The sequence below is a fragment of the Macaca thibetana genome, chromosome 20, assembly GCF_024542745.1.
Source record: "Macaca thibetana thibetana isolate TM-01 chromosome 20, ASM2454274v1, whole genome shotgun sequence".
Lineage (NCBI taxonomy): Eukaryota > Metazoa > Chordata > Mammalia > Primates > Cercopithecidae > Macaca > Macaca thibetana.
The window spans coordinates 19507786-19525770 of NC_065597.1; the positions used below are offsets into that span (position 1 = coordinate 19507786).

At 39.0% G+C, this 17985-nt stretch overlaps 1 protein-coding gene across 4 annotated transcripts in view; it reads left to right on the forward strand.

Annotated features, from left to right (window-relative positions):
• Positions 1-9318, forward strand: part of CNTNAP4 (contactin associated protein family member 4) — a 990511-nt gene extending 981193 nt beyond the window's left edge. For 2 of the 4 annotated variants that reach the window (XM_050772661.1, XM_050772662.1), the window contains 2 exons: positions 1153-6925; positions 8970-9318. In XM_050772661.1, the coding sequence (XP_050628618.1) occupies positions 1153-1346 (194 nt within the window). In that variant the 3' untranslated portion in view covers positions 1347-6925; positions 8970-9318. The remainder of the gene's footprint in view (positions 1-1152; positions 6926-8969) is intronic. The other 2 variants (XM_050772659.1, XM_050772660.1) reach the window with 2 other exon arrangements.
• Positions 9319-17985: the final 8667 nt, after the last annotated feature.

Sequence of the window (17985 nt, forward strand, 5' to 3'; positions counted from 1 at the left end):
ATTCTTTCAAATAAAAATGGTGTTACATGAAGCGAAAAGCAACTAATTCAGTTCACAACTCAAAGGTTCACGTAAGTGCTTTTCCTGGAGGCAATGATCATACTTCAGAGTGAACCAGAAGTACTTTATTTGTATTTCCCATATTAACACACAAAATGTTAGAAAGTCTTGCAGTCAAGGGTCAGATTTAATTAAATGAATAGTTTTTACAGCTTCATTAAGGATATTCTTAAATAAATTTGGGTTTTTATGCCTTTTCCTACAATTGCCTGGCAGTGAAATGTTTTCTACTTCATGAATTCAGTGATTACTATTATTGTTTTGTGTCCTTGCCTTAATTTGTGCTAAGTGCCAGGAATTTTACCTAACCTTGTTTTATACCAAATTTGGTTCCATATTAAAATGGAAATGGAAATGTCAACACAGTGAAAAAGACATCTTAGAATTATTATGAAAATAGTTTTGAGCCCCCATGTCCTCTCAAAGTGTCCCAGGGACCACCACAGGTCTACAGATCCCACTTTGAGGACTACTGACCTAATATAATGCCAGCGTTGGTAACCATTGGCATAGTTAAGAATTGCAATACTTAGAATTTGTATTTACAACTAGAAGTGTTGAAACAACATTCCTCATATAGAAATAATTTAAGCATATCTATATATCTATGTTTTATTGGTTCAAATGATTTATTTACATAACCCATTTCTGCTGTTCAACAGTATAACAAATAATTGAATAACAATTTCATTAAAATGTTTACATATTTAATCACAAAACATGTTAATCATTTTATGATGTTGCTACTACTCTATACTTTCAAAATAATTAAAACTAATATGAAGTGGCCACATAGTCCTAGAGACATATAGTTAATACCTTGTGTAAAATATAAACGCACTAAGTAAATCCGATATAATATGCATTTAGAATAAACGTAGGTGAACCCCACAAGGCTGATAGAACTCAGAAATAAACTCAACATACAATGATACTGCTTGAACCAGAATATCTGAAGTTTTTATATTTCCAATTTGTATGTAGTAGATGCTTAAGTGGAAAATAATGTTACGATGACTTATTAAGCAATGAAGTCAGCACAGTTTCTACTTGGACAGAAATTCTGACTTTATATTTCTTTTCTCTCCCTAGGTCTGATAGCTGTTGTGATTTTTATCTTGCTTTGCATCACTGCCATAGCTGTTCGCATTTATCAGCAGAAAAGGTTATATAAAAGAAGTGAGGCAAAAAGGTCAGAGAATGTAGACAGTGCTGAGGCTGTTCTGAAAAGTGAGCTTACTATACAAAATGCAGTCAGTGAAAATCAGAAAGAGTACTTCTTCTGATTGGCAACTATGATTTAACATAAAATTATGACAGTTTGTTTTAATAGCCAGGGGCTCTCAGTGGACAAACGGATGTTCTTACACTGAATGTACAGGCAATGGGTTTGCAGCACTGCCATCTTGCCATGTCCAGTCTTGGGGTGGCTCCACCAAGCCTCGTCCAGTGATATATTTCTCATAGCATTCATTCTATGGAACAAGAAATTAGATATTGCTGTTAATTTACAACTGTTCTGGTATGATCTAAAACAAGTTTAACCTGCTTAATGGCTACAGTTTTTACATGTGAAAACTGTAGCCTTGGTCTCTTAACCATGTAATACATAAGTTTTGTTAGAGGTAAAAATTAAATTTGGACTATAATGACCTTGCTTTATTTGAGAACATTTGCTGTGTTTGCTTTTGTCTTCCCATGGTGTTATTCATAGACCTGGAAATGCTTCTCAGACCCTGTTTGGCCGGTGTTTGCATCTTCAGTGGCCACAAGCATTATAAAGCCCTTTGCCTTTCTCTGTATTATATTCAATACAATACATCAGTAGTCTTGAAAAATGTTTTGTTGTCGTTGCTTTGTTTGTATTGCTCATTATTCTATTTGTCTCTTCTTAACATTGTTGAATACATTTGGTTTTGAGTGTCAGACTTCAACTCTGAACATACAAGTTGTATTTAACAAGACTCAAAGTGCAGTGGTTGTTAGTATGTAATGTCTTTCCTTTTAAAAAAAGTTTTCCAATTGATTTGCTACCATTGTTTGTTGGTGACAGTACTTAAGACCCTGAGTAACGCCAGTTTCCCAAAGAATGTAAAATGTTTTCAACTAAACTGTTGATATATTTAAAAAAGTTCTTAACACAGCAAAAAAATTATTTTTTAATTTACAACTGTAATACCTCAAATGAAATATACTAAGGAGAATATTTTCCCCAAACCTATGTCAGTTCTTTATTGGTTTACATTTCTGTTTTTCTGAAGTTTATCACAAACTTTGCCTTGATCTTCAATGGTTATACTTCACGAATCATCTTATATATTACCAAAAAAGAGGCAAATTGAAGTATAGAGCTCCATTTCCCATTCGGAAATATATACCCCTTCAGGTGTACATTTTGCTGTGCATAGACTTCCAGTACATACTTTTTGAAATATGAGCTGCAACCATCAGTGATCTACACAATCAGTAATTAAAGAGTGCACACTCTAAGGGGAGATAGCATATTAAATGATCTACGCTGAATTTGTCATTCCAGAAACTTCTCATCTGAAACGATGGGGTGAATTTCTCAAAAATTACAAAGAATCAATCCAACTTGCTGAATGGTACATTCTGATTAGGGTGTATTATACACTGAGATCAAAGAATGATCAATAACCTTATGGAACTGTTAAAATAATTAATCCTGAGACCATGCATACAAGGAGCTATCTTTGAATTCCATAAGCCAGTCATACAATAAAGGCACTCTTTTCTCCATACTCACACCTTCAAGTGCCTCCCAAGTAAATATTGGATTTCTTACTTTGTCTACACCAGAAGAATCTGGAAATATGTAAATTTAGCATTACTATCATCTTATTTTCTATATTTTCCTTGTTAACTCTTCTTCTAAAACCTGCCTCTCTTTTCTCATAGCATTATATCCATATTGATGTTTCTGCAAATGTCTGACTAAATCTTAGGAACCTGAATTAACATAGTAGTTTACGAAAGACCAAGGACCTATGTTGGTAAATGGTATCACTCTTTGATTGGAAGACCTATGGTGACAAGGGAAGGATTTAACATAGAAATGGCATTATTTGATGCAAAGCTGAATGCGAATGTCATTATAGCTCTGAATCTTTGGCAAATGTTCATCTTATTTAGTAGCGGTATCAACCTCATTGGTAGCTGGACTCTAGAGAGGTTTATTGGTGAAGCCTCGTAGTCCGCTGTGGTCTGCACTGCTAGAGACTCAACATTATAGCATCAAAATGCATCGACACATCCTATGCCATGACTTTGATTTCCTGATTTGTAATCTCTTATTTTATTATTAATAAAATGCATTTTTGAACTAAAATGCAAGACAGAAGTCAATCATTTCAAAATTACCTTTCAGTAGATGTTTTTGTCCTTCAGAATAACAGAGTCCCTCATAGAATTGGACAGCACTGACATGATTTACTGCAAACAGTTTTACAGATGAAAAGTCCAGGATGCAGATATATCAATTAACATTCCCAAGGGGACACGTATCAGTGTGTAAGTGCTGAAGTTGTGACTACAATGTTCTTTTTACTTCACATGATATTGATCTTGGTGCTTCCAAGACCTGGAATTTTGACAATTATTTAGTGGTCTAGAAAAATCTGAAGGATCTTGATACTCTCTTTGTCCACAATTATCTGTAATTCTACAACTTATCCATTATCTTTTCTAAATGAACATCAACCTTTATTTGATAGGTCATTGCTGTGGATAGGTTTGGCTTTTTTAAAAAAAATATTCAGTAGGTTTATAATCGTTGACTGCAGGAGAGACAATTATTATCGCGGTAGCACTTTTATATAGGCTTTGTGAAGTCCACAATAGGAATTAGATGTCACTGAGGGAATCATCAAATATTTTCCTCCTGATAGAAGGATAAGTTAGACACATTCTAAATCAATGCATGTTCAAGCAAATTGTTTGATTTTCAAACTCATGTATTAACTAAATGACAAATCGACTAGATACCTTCAATATATCCTGATTATCTTCCACTTTTCCAAAGTCTGAATGAGACAGAGTGGTAACATGGAGGAAAAAGTTCAGAAGCTGAATGTCTTTGTGTTAGGGATGTGGGTGGGTGAGCACATTTGTGTGTGCAAGAAATAGTAAGAAATGAAGATAAGGGAACAACATAGTGTACTTACAATGTGATTAAGAAAGCTGGAGCTTGGCTTTTGAAGATTTGCAAATAAAAATAAAAGGAGATGGAAAATAAATTTGGCCTACAATTATAATGACTTTTCCAGTGCAATCTTTAAAAAAATCTGTTTTTCTATTTTAACATTGTGCTTATTTATTAAAAATACATGCTCATACTTAAAAAATCAAACAGCTCAGGAAAGCTTACAAAGAATAGCTTTCCATTGCCAGATCCCCTTAAGATTTTTAACAGAAAGTCAAAAATCTTTTAACTATCTCTTTCACTGTCTCTATGTTTATAAATAACCTGCAGCTACAGGTTAGGTTCCCTGGGAGGCAAACTTTGAGACAGAGATTACCCTGGAAGAAATCTATTAGAGGCTCCTATAGAGATCAACACCTGTTGAAGAAAAGATGATGTGGGATGGGGCAGATGGAGATGCAAAGCTGTGGTGTGGTCACAAGAAGGGATCAGCTGACCCTGTTGACATGGTCCTTTAGTGATGTCCTGAGTTAGAGTGGATGAAATGGGAATTTATACTCCTGCATTGACCAGGCATTGGATATTAACTGCTTGATGAATTGGGCATGAACTTGGACAAATAGCTCTTTTCAGCTTAGGTGGTTCCTGAAGAGGGAGGACAAACATCACCAGCAGCTGAGAAGAATAAATTGCTGAGTCCTGAAATACGAATCTCAGTGGCACAGTACAGCATCTCTGAGGTTTGCCCCTGTGCTAATCAGATCGATCTGCTTCATATGAGTTCTGGGAGCAGCTCCTTCAGAATTCTAGTGAGCTTCATATCTTGGACAGGAGGGAGTAGTATGGAATAAACCACAGACCCTACCACTGCAGGTAATCTCTTAGCTGTAGCTTGTACTCATCCTTTTCCTCCCCTACTATCTACACCAGCTGACAACACAACAAGGAGTTTGAACCCTTGTCTCTTATCACCTTCTCAGGGTATATCTGCTCTACTTTTGCAATACCATTAACATTGATCAAAGAAGTATCACCATGCAAAGCACATTTCTCCTTTCCTCAGAGTGTAATGGCAACTCCCTCACTTGTTGTTGGTTACAGACAGTTACTCCCCACATAGCCTCTCAGAAAATCTCAAATCAGTGAAAGATCCACATTACAGCAAAGGATAAGTGGGAGTGCGCACACTGCCATGAGATATGCTGGTCCACACCACCATAGGGGCTCTATAGACCCTCAACAGGTGGTGGTGGCTGATGGCTTGCAGGCAGTAAAGACAACCCAAACCTGAAGGAAGTCATAATTCTTACGACAATGAATCTCTGTCCCTTTCAGAATAGAGGGATCTGATGTAGTCAACTTGCCATAAAATGTATCTGCTTGTAGAGAGAAGTTATTTGGGGGCGTGAACACTGGTCTCTGTTGTAGATCATTAGGACATTCAGGAGTGGTAGTAGCTAGATCAGTCCTGATGAGTGCAAATGCTCACCACTTGTCTGTGAGTAGCTCCTACCCCTGCCTCCATGGCTACTCTGTTCATATGCTCATTGCCGCAGCACTTTGGTGGCCAGTGATTGAAGTTGGTTAATGCCAACCATGCATAAGTCATTCTGTCTACTAATTGTTGTTTAGTGATTCTTCCATGATTCTTTCCAAGGTGGGCAAAGAATTTTATGTTTTATGACCACTCCCATAGGTCCATTCACATGCTTCTACTTCAGACCTCCTTGTCTCCAGTCTTCCAGTCTCTTTCTAGATCTCTGACAAACTGACCAACCTACTGCCCATAAGTCCATATTAGCATATAATATAACTTCATATGTATATATAAATTATAACCTTGGTCTATTCCTTTCATGCAGAGTGAATAAGCAAGGGTGCCATACAAATGTTCTCCCGTTGGGAAGGCTTTCCCTCATTGCCATCTTGTGATGCCACCCTAATTGGCACTGTAGTGGTGCCATCTTCTATGTTCACCTTGCACCCATATTCCAAGTCAACCCATCCATGCCAAGATCAGATATTTCCCTTCTCCAGCAGTTGATGGTAAGAGACCCTTCATGCAGCCCTAGGTGTGAGCTGAGGGAAAGGTACTGGTGGGACAGTGGGTGGATCACAGGGGTCTCAGCTACTGGCTTATGCAGCTTGCTGGCACCTGCTCATGCTTAACCCCAGATGCACAATTTCCAGTTGATGATGGCTTCTTGCTGGGCCAGGTAACTTTATGACTTGGCGGACCTGACAGAACCCAGCTCATTATAGGCATTTCTGCTCATATTTGCTGTGCCAGTGTTAGGTAAGGCACTTCATCTCTAGCAGGGCCCAATTGCAAGCCAGGAACCTTTTTAGAACGTTGTGTTTCTCTACCCCAGGTGATCTGGCACTGCTATGGTACCCTGAGTTTTTCAATGTGATGTTCCCACTGGTGACTTCCAGTGAAGTCTACATAGCATCCTTTTGACCATTGCTCTGTTCCAGTATAACTTTATTTATCAAACAGGTGGTGAGTCGGATCTGGCCTACAAGCCATAGTTTTCTGATGTCTTCTCTAAACCACTGGATATCTAATAATTGAACTAATTGGGCAGCCAATATAGCAGACCAGTGTGTTCTGCAGAATGGTCCACATGACACACGTCTCTTCAGACTGTATCAGGACAGAGAGAGGGAGTATCCTTGGGGCAAGACTGTTGTCCATTCCAGGTAAATGCAAACTGTTTCTAAATTTCTTTTCTGATAGGTTTAGAAAAGGATACATTGTTCAGGTTGTTTAGTCACCTAGTGTATACCTGAGACCATGTTAATATGTCCTAGCTAAAGAATCACATCTGATACAGCAGCTGCAATGGGAAGTTCTGCCTGTTTAAGTTTGTGGCAGCCCATTGTTCTCAACATCCTCTGGTTCCTTCGGAGGGTAGATCAGAAAATTAAGTGGAGGTACTATGGGGGCCACTGACTTTGCATGTTTTCCATCCTTAAGGATAGCATTATTTTTGTCCCTCCACCTCCCAGCATAGATTTGCCATTTTGGACAGTGGAGCTGGGGAGGAGGGAATAGTTTCTGCCACTTGGATTATTTTTCTGTCACTGCTCTTCTTATGTCACCTTATTGTTTGAGGAACCAAAGTGGGAACAGTATCAGCACTAGGCAAATTCATTCTAATTATATATTTGGAGAGCAGGGAAATGACTACTGCTGGGTCCATTGGCTTGACCTGAGCCAGGACTCCATTTCCTGGTGCCAATATACCTGCACTCTTATAAGGGATGGGGATAGACCAGGAGAAAGCTCTAGTTATCAACGTCAACTCAGATCCTTTGTCCAATTGTCCTTGAAATGTTTGTCTATTCTCCTTTCTCCGCATAATGTATAGTTATTGTAGTAAATGGTCACAGTTCCCTTTGGAAAACCCTGGGGAAGCACTAATATCTACACTCACGGGAATGCTGCAGGGTCCTTCCTCCTGCACATCTCCCCGCAAACATTTCTGCAGGCTCTTCTATATACAGTGACTTCTAGGTTTGAAAACTGACTAATGTTTAAAAACAAAGGATGATTACTTTAACAAACTTTGAGACAATAAACATGTTACAGAAAATTTGAAAGTATGATACATTATTACTATCTAATCTCCAGACCTCATAGATTCACTAGCTGTCCCGATGACATATTTTATAACAAAAGGATCCACTTTAGAATCATGTATTGCATTCAGTTTTCATCTATTTTTTGTTCTCTTTTGTCTGAAAGAGTTTATCAGAGTTTCCTTGACTTCCACACCCATGACATGTTTGTAAAGGTGATAGACCACTTAGTATCACGGCCCTCAGTTTGGGTTTGGCTGAAGTTTCCTCTTGATTGCATTCAGGTTTTTCATATTAGTCAATGATAGCACTGGACTGGTGTTGTGTTTTTCTCATTGCATCCTAGCAGGGTGTATGGTGCATAATTTCAGTTTGTCCAATAACTGATAATGGTCACTCTGATAAACATGGTCTGTAAGGTTTCTCCGCTGTAAGGTTACTTCACCTCTGTCCTCCAACTGCAGATCCCAACATTTCTCTGCTGCACCTTAGTGAGCCTGCCGCTGTCTCAATGCATTCTACACTTGCTTCCCTCAAGACTGCTTCACAGCTGTCAGCCCAAGGCTGCCTTTCTTCTTATGCCAGGAATTCCCTCCCTCTCATTCCTGATGCATCTGTTGAATTCCCAGTGTCTTCCTCCTTATGCCTTTCTCATGTTCCATTGACTCACTCATTTTGATGAAATAAATCTTGCAGTTCCTTCCAGAGAAACAATATGTAGAAGGCAAGAATTTTGGGAACTTTTATGTTCATAAATATATTTATTTTCAAATCATATCAACAGATTTATGAAATACATAATTGTAAGTTGCAATTATTTTCCTTTCAGAATTTTTATGGCATTGCACCACTGAATTTTATTTTTAAATGATAGAAATTCTACATTTGTAAAGTCTATTGATCTTTCTTTGTGATTTCTTCCTTTTTTATTATTTTTTAAATGTTTTTCTTGATTTGAATACTGTAAAATTAACCCTCGTGATATGTATCTCTGTTAGCTTATATAGTATTATGTGTGCACCTATACAACCATAATATAGAACTGTTTCATCATCCCCTAAAATTCCCTCAGGCTTTCTCTTTGTGGTCAGCCCCTCTCCCCACTTCCTCACGCTGGTAATCACTCATCCGTTGTCCATACTTATATTTTTGCATTTTCTAGATTGCCATATAAATGGGACCATACAGTGTGCCATCTTTTGAGTTTGACTTCTTTCACTTAAGAAAAGACTCCATTCCGAAAATATACGTGTTGGGGCGGAGCAAGATGGCCGAATAGGAACAGCTCCAGTCTCCAACTCCCAGCGCGAGCGACACAGAAGACCGGTGATTTCTGCATTTTCAACTGAGGTACTGGGTTCATCTCACTGGGGAGTGCCGGACGATCGGTGCTGGTCAGCTGCTGCAGCCTGACCAGCGAGAGCTGAAGCAGGGCGAGGCATTGCCTCACCTGGGAAGCGCAAGGGGGAAGGGAATCCCTTTTCCTAGCCAGGGGAACTGAGACACACAACACCTGGAAAATTGGGTAACTCCTACCCCAATACTGCACTTTAAGCAAACAGGCACACCAGGAGATCATATCCCACACCTGGCCGGGAGGGTCCCACACCCACGGAGCCTCCCTCATTGCTAGCACAGCAGTCTGTGCTCTCGCGGCAAGGCAGCAGCGAGGCTGGGGGAGGGGCGCCCGCCATTGCTGAGGCTTAAGTAGGTAAACAAAGCTGCTGGGAAGCTCGAACTGGGTGGAGCTCACAGCAGCTCAAGGAAACCTGCCTATCTCTGTAGACTCCACCTCTGGGGACAGGGCACAGTAAACAATAACAAACGCACCCGAAACCTCTGCAGACGCAAACGACTCTGTCTGACAGCTTTGAAGAGAGCAGTGGATCTCCCAACATGGAGGTTGAGATCTGAGAAGGGACAGACTCCCTGCTCAAGTGGGTCCCTGACCCCTGAGTAGCCTAACTGGGAGACATCCCCCACTAGGGGCAGTCTGACACCCCACACATCACAGGGTGGAGTACACCCCTGAGAGGAAGCTTCCAAAGCAAGAATCAGACAGGTACACTCGCTGTTCAGAAATATTCTATCTTCTGCAGCCTCTGCTGCTGATACCCAGGCAAACAGGGTCTGGAGTGGACCTCAAGCAATCTCCAACAGACCTACAGCTGAGGGTGCTGACTGTTAGAAGGAAAACTATCAAACAGGAAGGACACCGACACCAAAACCCCATCAGTACATCACCATCATCAAAGACCAGAGGCAGATAAAACCACAAAGATGGGGAAAAAGCAGGGCAGAAAAGCTGGAAATTCAAAAAATAAGAGCGCATCTCCCCCGGCAAAGGAGCGCAGCTCATCGCCAGCAACGGATCAAAGCTGGACGGAGAATGACTTTGACGAGATGAGAGAAGAAGGCTTCAGTCCATCAAATTTCTCAGAGCTAAAGGAGGAATTACGTACCCAGCGCAAAGAAACTAAAAATCTTGAAAAAAAAGTGGAAGAATTGATGGCTAGAGTAATTAATGCAGAGAAGGTCATAAACGAAATGAGAGAGATGAAAACCATGACACGAGAAATACGTGACAAATGCACAAGCTTCAGTAACCGACTCGATCAACTGAAAGAAAGAATATCAGCGATTGAGGATCAAATGAATGAAATGAAGCAAGAAGAGAAACCAAAAGAAAAAAGAAGAAAAAGAAATGAACAAAGCCTGCAAGAAGTATGGGATTATGTAAAAAGACCAAATCTACGTCTGATTGGGGTGCCTGAAAGTGAGGGGAAAATGGAACCAAGTTGGAAAACACTCTTCAGGATATCATCCAGGAGAACTTCCCCAACCTAGTAGGGCAGGCCAACATTCAAATCCAGGAAATACAGAGCACGCCACAAAGATACTCCTCGAGAAGAGCAACTCCAAGACACATAATTGCCAGATTCACCAAGGTTGAAATGAAGGAAAAAATCTTAAGGGCAGCCAGAGAGAAAGGTCGAGTTACCCACAAAGGGAAGCCCATCAGACTAACAGCAGATCTCTCGGCAGAAACTCTACAAGCCAGAAGAGAGTGGGGGCCAATATTCAACATTCTTAAAGAAAAGAATTTTAAACCCAGAATTTCATATCCAGCCAAACTAAGTTTCATAAGTGAAGGAGAAATAAAATCCTTTACAGATAAGCAAATGCTTAGAGATTTTGTCACCACTAGGCCTGCCTTACAAGAGACCCTGAAGGAAGCACTAAACATGGAAAGGAACAACCGGTACCAGCCATTGCAAAAACATGCCAAAATGTAAAGACCATCGAGGCTAGGAAGAAACTGCATCAACTAACGAGCAAAATAACCAGTTAATATCATAATGGCAGGATCAAGTTCACACATAACAATCTTAACCTTAAATGTAAATGGACTAAATGCTCCAATTAAAAGACACAGACTGGCAAACTGGATAAAGAGTCAAGACCCATCAGTCTGCTGTATTCAGGAGACCCATCTCACACGCAGAGACATACATAGGCTCAAAATAAAGGGATGGAGGAAGATTTACCAAGCAAATGGAGAACAAAAAAAAAGCAGGGGTTGCAATACTAGTCTCTGATAAAACAGACTTTAAACCATCAAAGATCAAAAGAGACAAAGAAGGCCATTACATAATGGTAAAGGGATCAATTCAACAGGAAGAGCTAACTATCCTAAATATATATGCACCCAATACAGGAGCACCCAGATTCATAAAGCAAGTCCTTAGAGACTTACAAAGAGACTTAGACTCCCATACAATAATAATGGGAGACTTCAACACTCCACTGTCAACATTAGACAGATCAACGAGACAGAAAGTTAACAAGGATATCCAGGAATTGAACTCATCTCTGCAGCAAGCAGACCTAATAGACATCTATAGAACTCTCCACCCCAAATCAACAGAATATACATTCTTCTCAGCACCACATCGTACTTACTCCAAAACTGACCACGTAATTGGAAGTAAAGCACTCCTCAGCAAATGTACAAGAACAGAAATTATAACAAACTGTCTCTCAGACCACAGTGCAATCAAACTAGAACTCAGGACTAAGAAACTCAATCAAAACCGCTCAACTACATGGAAACTGAACAACCTGCTCCTGAATGACTACTGGGTACATCACGAAATGAAGGCAGAAATAAAGATGTTCTTTGAAACCAATGAGAACAAAGATACAACATACCAGAATCTCTGGGACACATTTAAAGCAGTGTGTAGAGGGAAATTTATAGCACTAAATGCCCACAAGAGAAAGCAGGAAAGATCTAAAATTGACACTCTAACATCACAATTAAAAGAACTAGAGAAGCAAGAGCAAACACATTCGAAAGCTAGCAGAAGGCAAGAAATAACTAAGATCAGAGCAGAACTGAAGGAGATAGAGACACAAAAAACCCTCCAAAAAATCAATGAATCCAGGAGTTGGTTTTTTGAAAAGATCAACAAAATTGACAGACCACTAGCAAGACTAATAAAGAAGAAAAGAGAGAAGAATCAAATCGATGCAATTAAAAATGATAAAGGGGATATCACCACCGACCCCACAGAAATACAAACTACCATCAGAGAATACTATAAACACCTCTACGCAAATAAACTGGAAAATCTAGAAGAAATGGATAATTTCCTGGACACTTACACTCTTCCAAGACTAAACCAGGAAGAAGTTGAATCCCTGAATAGACCAATAGCAGGCTCTGAAATTGAGGCAATAATTAATAGCCTACCAACCAAAAAAAAGTCCAGGACCAGATGGATTCACAGCTGAATTCTACCAGAGGTACAAGGAGGAGTTGGTACCATTCCTTCTGAAACTATTCCAATCAGTAGAAAAAGAGGGAATCCTCCCTAACTCATTTTATGAGGCCAACATCATCCTGATACCAAAGCCTGGCAGAGACACAACAAAAAAAGAGAATTTTAGACCAATATCCCTGATGAACATCGATGCAAAAATCCTCAATAAAATACTGGCAAACCGGATTCAGCAACACATCAAAAAGCTTATCCACCATGATCAAGTGGGCTTCATCCCTGGGATGCAAGGCTGGTTCAACATTCGCAAATCAATAAACATAATCCAGCATATAAACAGAACCAAAGACAAGAAACACATGATTATCTCAATAGATGCAGAAAAGGCTTTTGACAAAATTCAACAGCCCTTCATGCTAAAAACGCTCAATAAATTCGGTATTGATGGAACGTACCTCAAAATAATAAGAGCTATTTATGACAAACCACAGCCAATATCATACTGAATGGGCAAAAATTGGAAAAATTCCCTTTGAAAACTGGCACAAGACAGGGATGCCCTCTCTCACCACTCCTATTCAACATAGTGTTGGAAGTTCTGGCTAGGGCAATTAGGCAAGAGAAAGAAATCAAGGGTATTCAGTTAGGAAAAGAAGAAGTCAAATTGTCCCTGTTTGCAGATGACATGATTGTATATTTAGAAAACCCCATTGTCTCAGCCCAAAATCTCCTTAAGCTGATAAGCAACTTCAGCAAAGTCTCAGGATACAAAATTAATATGCAAAAATCACAAGCATTCTTATACACCAGTAACAGACAAACAGAGAGCCAAATCAGGAATGAACTTCCATTCACAATTGCTTCAAAGAGAATAAAATACCTAGGAATCCAACTGACAAGGGATGTAAAGGACCTCTTCAAGGAGAACTACAAACCACTGCTCAGTGAAATAAAAGAGGACACAAACAAATGGAAGAACATACCATGCTCATGGATAGGAAGAATCAATATCGTGAAAATGGCCATACTGCCCAAGGTAATTTATAGATTCAATGCCATCCCCATCAAGCTACCAATGAGTTTCTTCACAGAATTGGAAAAAACTGCTTTAAAGTTCATATGGAACCAAAAAAGAGCCCGCGTCTCCAAGACAATCCTAAGTCAAAAGAACAAAGCTGGAGGCATCACGCTACCTGACTTCAAACTATACTACAAGGCTACAGTAACCAAAACAGCATGGTACTGGTACCAAAACAGAGATATAGACCAATGGAACAGAACAGAGTCCTCAGAAATAATACCACACATCTACAGCCATCTGATCTTTGACAAACCTGAGAGAAACAAGAAATGGGGAAAGGATTCCCTATTTAATAAATGGTGCTGGGAAAATTGGCTAGCCATAAGTAGAAAGCTGAAACTGGATCCTTTCCTTACTCCTTATACAAAACTTAATTCAAGATGGATTAGAGACTTAAATGTTAGACCTAATACCATAAAAACCCTAGAGGAAAACCTAGGTAGTACCATTCAGGACATAGGCATGGGCAAAGACTTCATGTCTAAAACACCAAAAGCAACGGCAGTAAAAGCCAAAATTGACAAATGGGATCTCATTAAACTAAAGAGCTTCTGCACAGCAAAAGAAACTACCATCAGAGTGAACAGGCAACCTACAGAATGGGAGAAAATTTTTGCAATCTACTCATCTGACAAAGGGCTAATATCCAGAACCTACAAAGAACTCAAACCAATTTACAAGAAAAAAACAAACAACCCCATCAAAAAGTGGGCAAAGGATATGAACAGACATTTCTCAAAAGAAGACATTCATACAGCCAACAGACACATGAAAAAATGCTCATCATCACTGGCCATCAGAGAAATGCAGATCAAAACCACAATGAGATACCATCTCACACCAGTTAGAATGGCGATCATTAAAAAGTCAGGAAGCAACAGGTGTTGGAGAGGATGTGGAGAAATAGGAACACTTTTACACTGTTGGTGGGATTGTAAACTAGTTCAACCATTATGGAAAACAGTATGGCGATTCCTCAAGGATCTAGAACTAGATGTACCATATGACCCAGCCATCCCATTACTGGGTATATACCCAAAGGATTATAAATTATGCTGCTATAAAGACACATGCACACGTATGTTTATTGCGGCACTATTTACAATAGCAAAGACTTGGAATCAACCCAAATGTCCATCAGTGACAGATTGGATTAAGAAAATGTGGCACATATACACCATGGAATACTATGCGGCCATAAAAAAGGATGTGTTTGTGTCCTTTGTAGGGACATGGATGCAGCTGGAAACCATCATTCTTAGCAAACTATCACAAGAACAGAAAACCAAACACCGCATGTTCTCACTCATAGGTGGGAACTGAACAATGAGATCACTTGGACTCAGGAAGGGGAACATCACACACCCGGGCCTATCATGGGGAGGAGGGAGGGGGGAGGGATTGCATTGGGAGTTATACCTGATGTAAATGACGAGTTGATGGGTGCAGCACACCAACATGGCACAAGTATACATATGTAACAAACCTGCACGTTATGCACATGTACCCTACAACTTAAAGTATAATAATAATAAATAAATTAAAAAAAAAAAAGAAAAGACTCCATTCCATGATTTTTTGCTGAATAATATTTATTATATGAAAGTATCCCAACTTTTTCATTCATCTGTTGATGTAAACAAGGCTGTTTCCAGTTTTTGCAATTATAAATAAAGGTGCTATAAAATACCCAGTTTGTTTTTTGTGTGAACATAAATTTTTATTTATCTTAGGTAAATGCCAGAAATTGGAATTTCTGTATCATATGGTAAAGGCATGTATGACTCTATAAGAAATTGCCAAAATTGCTATTTTAGTTTGCATTTACACCAGCAATGAATGAGAGTTTGTGTGGGTCTGCATTCTCAACATTTAATATTGTTAGTTTGTATGTTTTGGGTTTTCCTTAAGTCACTCTCGTAGGTATACAGTTGAAGAGTTCAAGAATCCCCAAGAAAACCCTCGATTCTGATACCATTTGTGAGTTTGAGGGTCCTCAAGATACCCTTCAGCTTCAGTAATTTGATAGAATCATTCACAGAACACACAGAAAGCTGCTACGCTGGTGGTATAGTTTATTACAGCAAAAGGTTACAGATTAAAGTTACCATAGGAAAAAGACACACCATTCAGCAGAGTTCTAAGTATGAACGTTCAGTTGTCCTCTCCCAGTGGACCTGTGAACAGTGCTAAATTCTCCTAGCAGCAATGCGTGCAATATGCACGAAATATTGCCCATCAGGGGAGCTTACTTGAGTCTTGGTGTCCAGAGATTTTCACTGGGGCATGGTCACAGGATATGGTTGATTGCCTGCATGGCTGAAGTTATTCTCCAAAAGCTTCTTTGCCATAAATCACATTGTTTGCATAGACTGTCTGATGTGGCCAGAGTTCCCACGTCTGGCTAATTTTTGGATTTTTAGTAGGGATGGGGTTTCCCCATGCTGACCAGGCTGGTCTTGAACTCCTGACCTCAGGTGATCCATCTGCCTCAGCCTCCCAAAGTGCTGGGATGATGGGTGAGAGCTACCATGTCTGGCTTCTTCATTTTCAAAATCAACAATGGCAGGTCCAGTCCTTCTCAAACTGCGTCACTGAGACCTCCTCTTTTGCCTCCTTTTTCTACTTTTAAGAACACTTGTGATTGCATTGAGACCACAATCCAGATAATCAAATAATTAAGCATAATCTCCCTATTGAATGCCAATTGATTTTTGTCCTGTATTCCATCTGCAACCTTGTTCCCCTTTGCTATGTATTCACATTTGGCCTGTATTCACAGGTCACAGGGACTAGGATGTGGACAGCTTTGCAGGGCTTTCGCTTTCTTATCACACCCCCATTCCCTGTAATTTGCATTGTAATTTGCATTCCCTGTAATTTGCATTGTGCAACTAGGCCTGACATCCTTCACTCAAGAACCTTTTTGTCTGAACTTTTCCAGAAAGAAATCGGTGTTCCGGTGTCTCTTCAGCAGTAACTGCCTATGCCCATATTTCCTGAGTCAGGTATATTGTGTGTAGTCCATTTCTTTTTATAAATCTGACTTACTTTTATTATACGAAGAAAATGCGAGTAGTGAATCTCACCGCAATGAAACTTAGACTCCTCCCACGGCCCTGGCTGCCAGCTAACCCTTCCCTCTTTCTCCTAAGAAAGGACCCAAAACTCTCACAAATCAAGTTGCTTAGTGCCTTCATCTTGTTTCTGAAAATTAGAAGCAATAATAATAATTTTTTGAGGCATCATTACATTATGAACATCTATTTTATCAAGGCAGGTAGTACCAAGACCAGTTCTTATCATAATTCTTTGTGTCATACCAGACTAACCTGGGCTTGCTCTTGATAAATGATTTCCTTATTTCATGTGCTGATAGTGGACATGAATTTATGCCTATTGAACCAACACATCTGCTTCCATGCTGTTCATTTGATAAACTTTCCGGTAAAGTATGTTCTTGTTGAATGAATTCATATTTTCATTCAAAATAAGCTGTTATAAATGATTCATGTTTCTCCATATTTTCCACAGGAGCAAATTAATTTTTTAATTGAGCAGCGAAATGACCTGTTCTTTCAAAATACATATTAAAGGAATATGGTTACAAATGACTGTAAGGATTGAAACACTTCTTGCAATAATTTTTTTCATTTGCTGGAGATCTCTGACAAACTTTTCTCATTTGCTAGAGTTCTCTGACAAACTTTGTATAGCACAAATAAATTATTGGAGAATAACATCTTCTGGAATGAGATTGTAGTTATATGAAAGAAAATAAACGACATATAGCAAAAGTACTCTATTTTAACTTATAAAACACACAGAAAACACTGACCAAACTAATTTCAAATTAGGCACAATCCTTATATTAAGAACTATTGGTGATAATGTTGATAATACTTTTTGAATGGTGTTACATTTTCTGTCCACACATCCATTTTCTACCTATGATTTGTATAAAAGAAAGAAAATATCTCATCTTTCCTGATGGCTTTCTTGGTGGAAATACAGTCCCATTTGATCTTACCATAGTTGAAATTTATGATGTATGAAACTGATAGAGTGTTGAAATATCCCTAAAAATGTCTTTTTTAGCAATTTCACTTTTTCTGTTGGCTTCTATAATGAAACTGAAGCTTAGGTACAGAAGTTAAGCTGTAAGACAGTATACACTTAAGAGTTAGTCTTATCCTTGAAATTCACAATTTGAAGGGAAATATTTTTTGAGATATTAACGTTCCTTTAAAAATTGCTACTAATTTGCCAAAATAAATCATAGTTACACACATGCAATGATTTCTTGCTATATG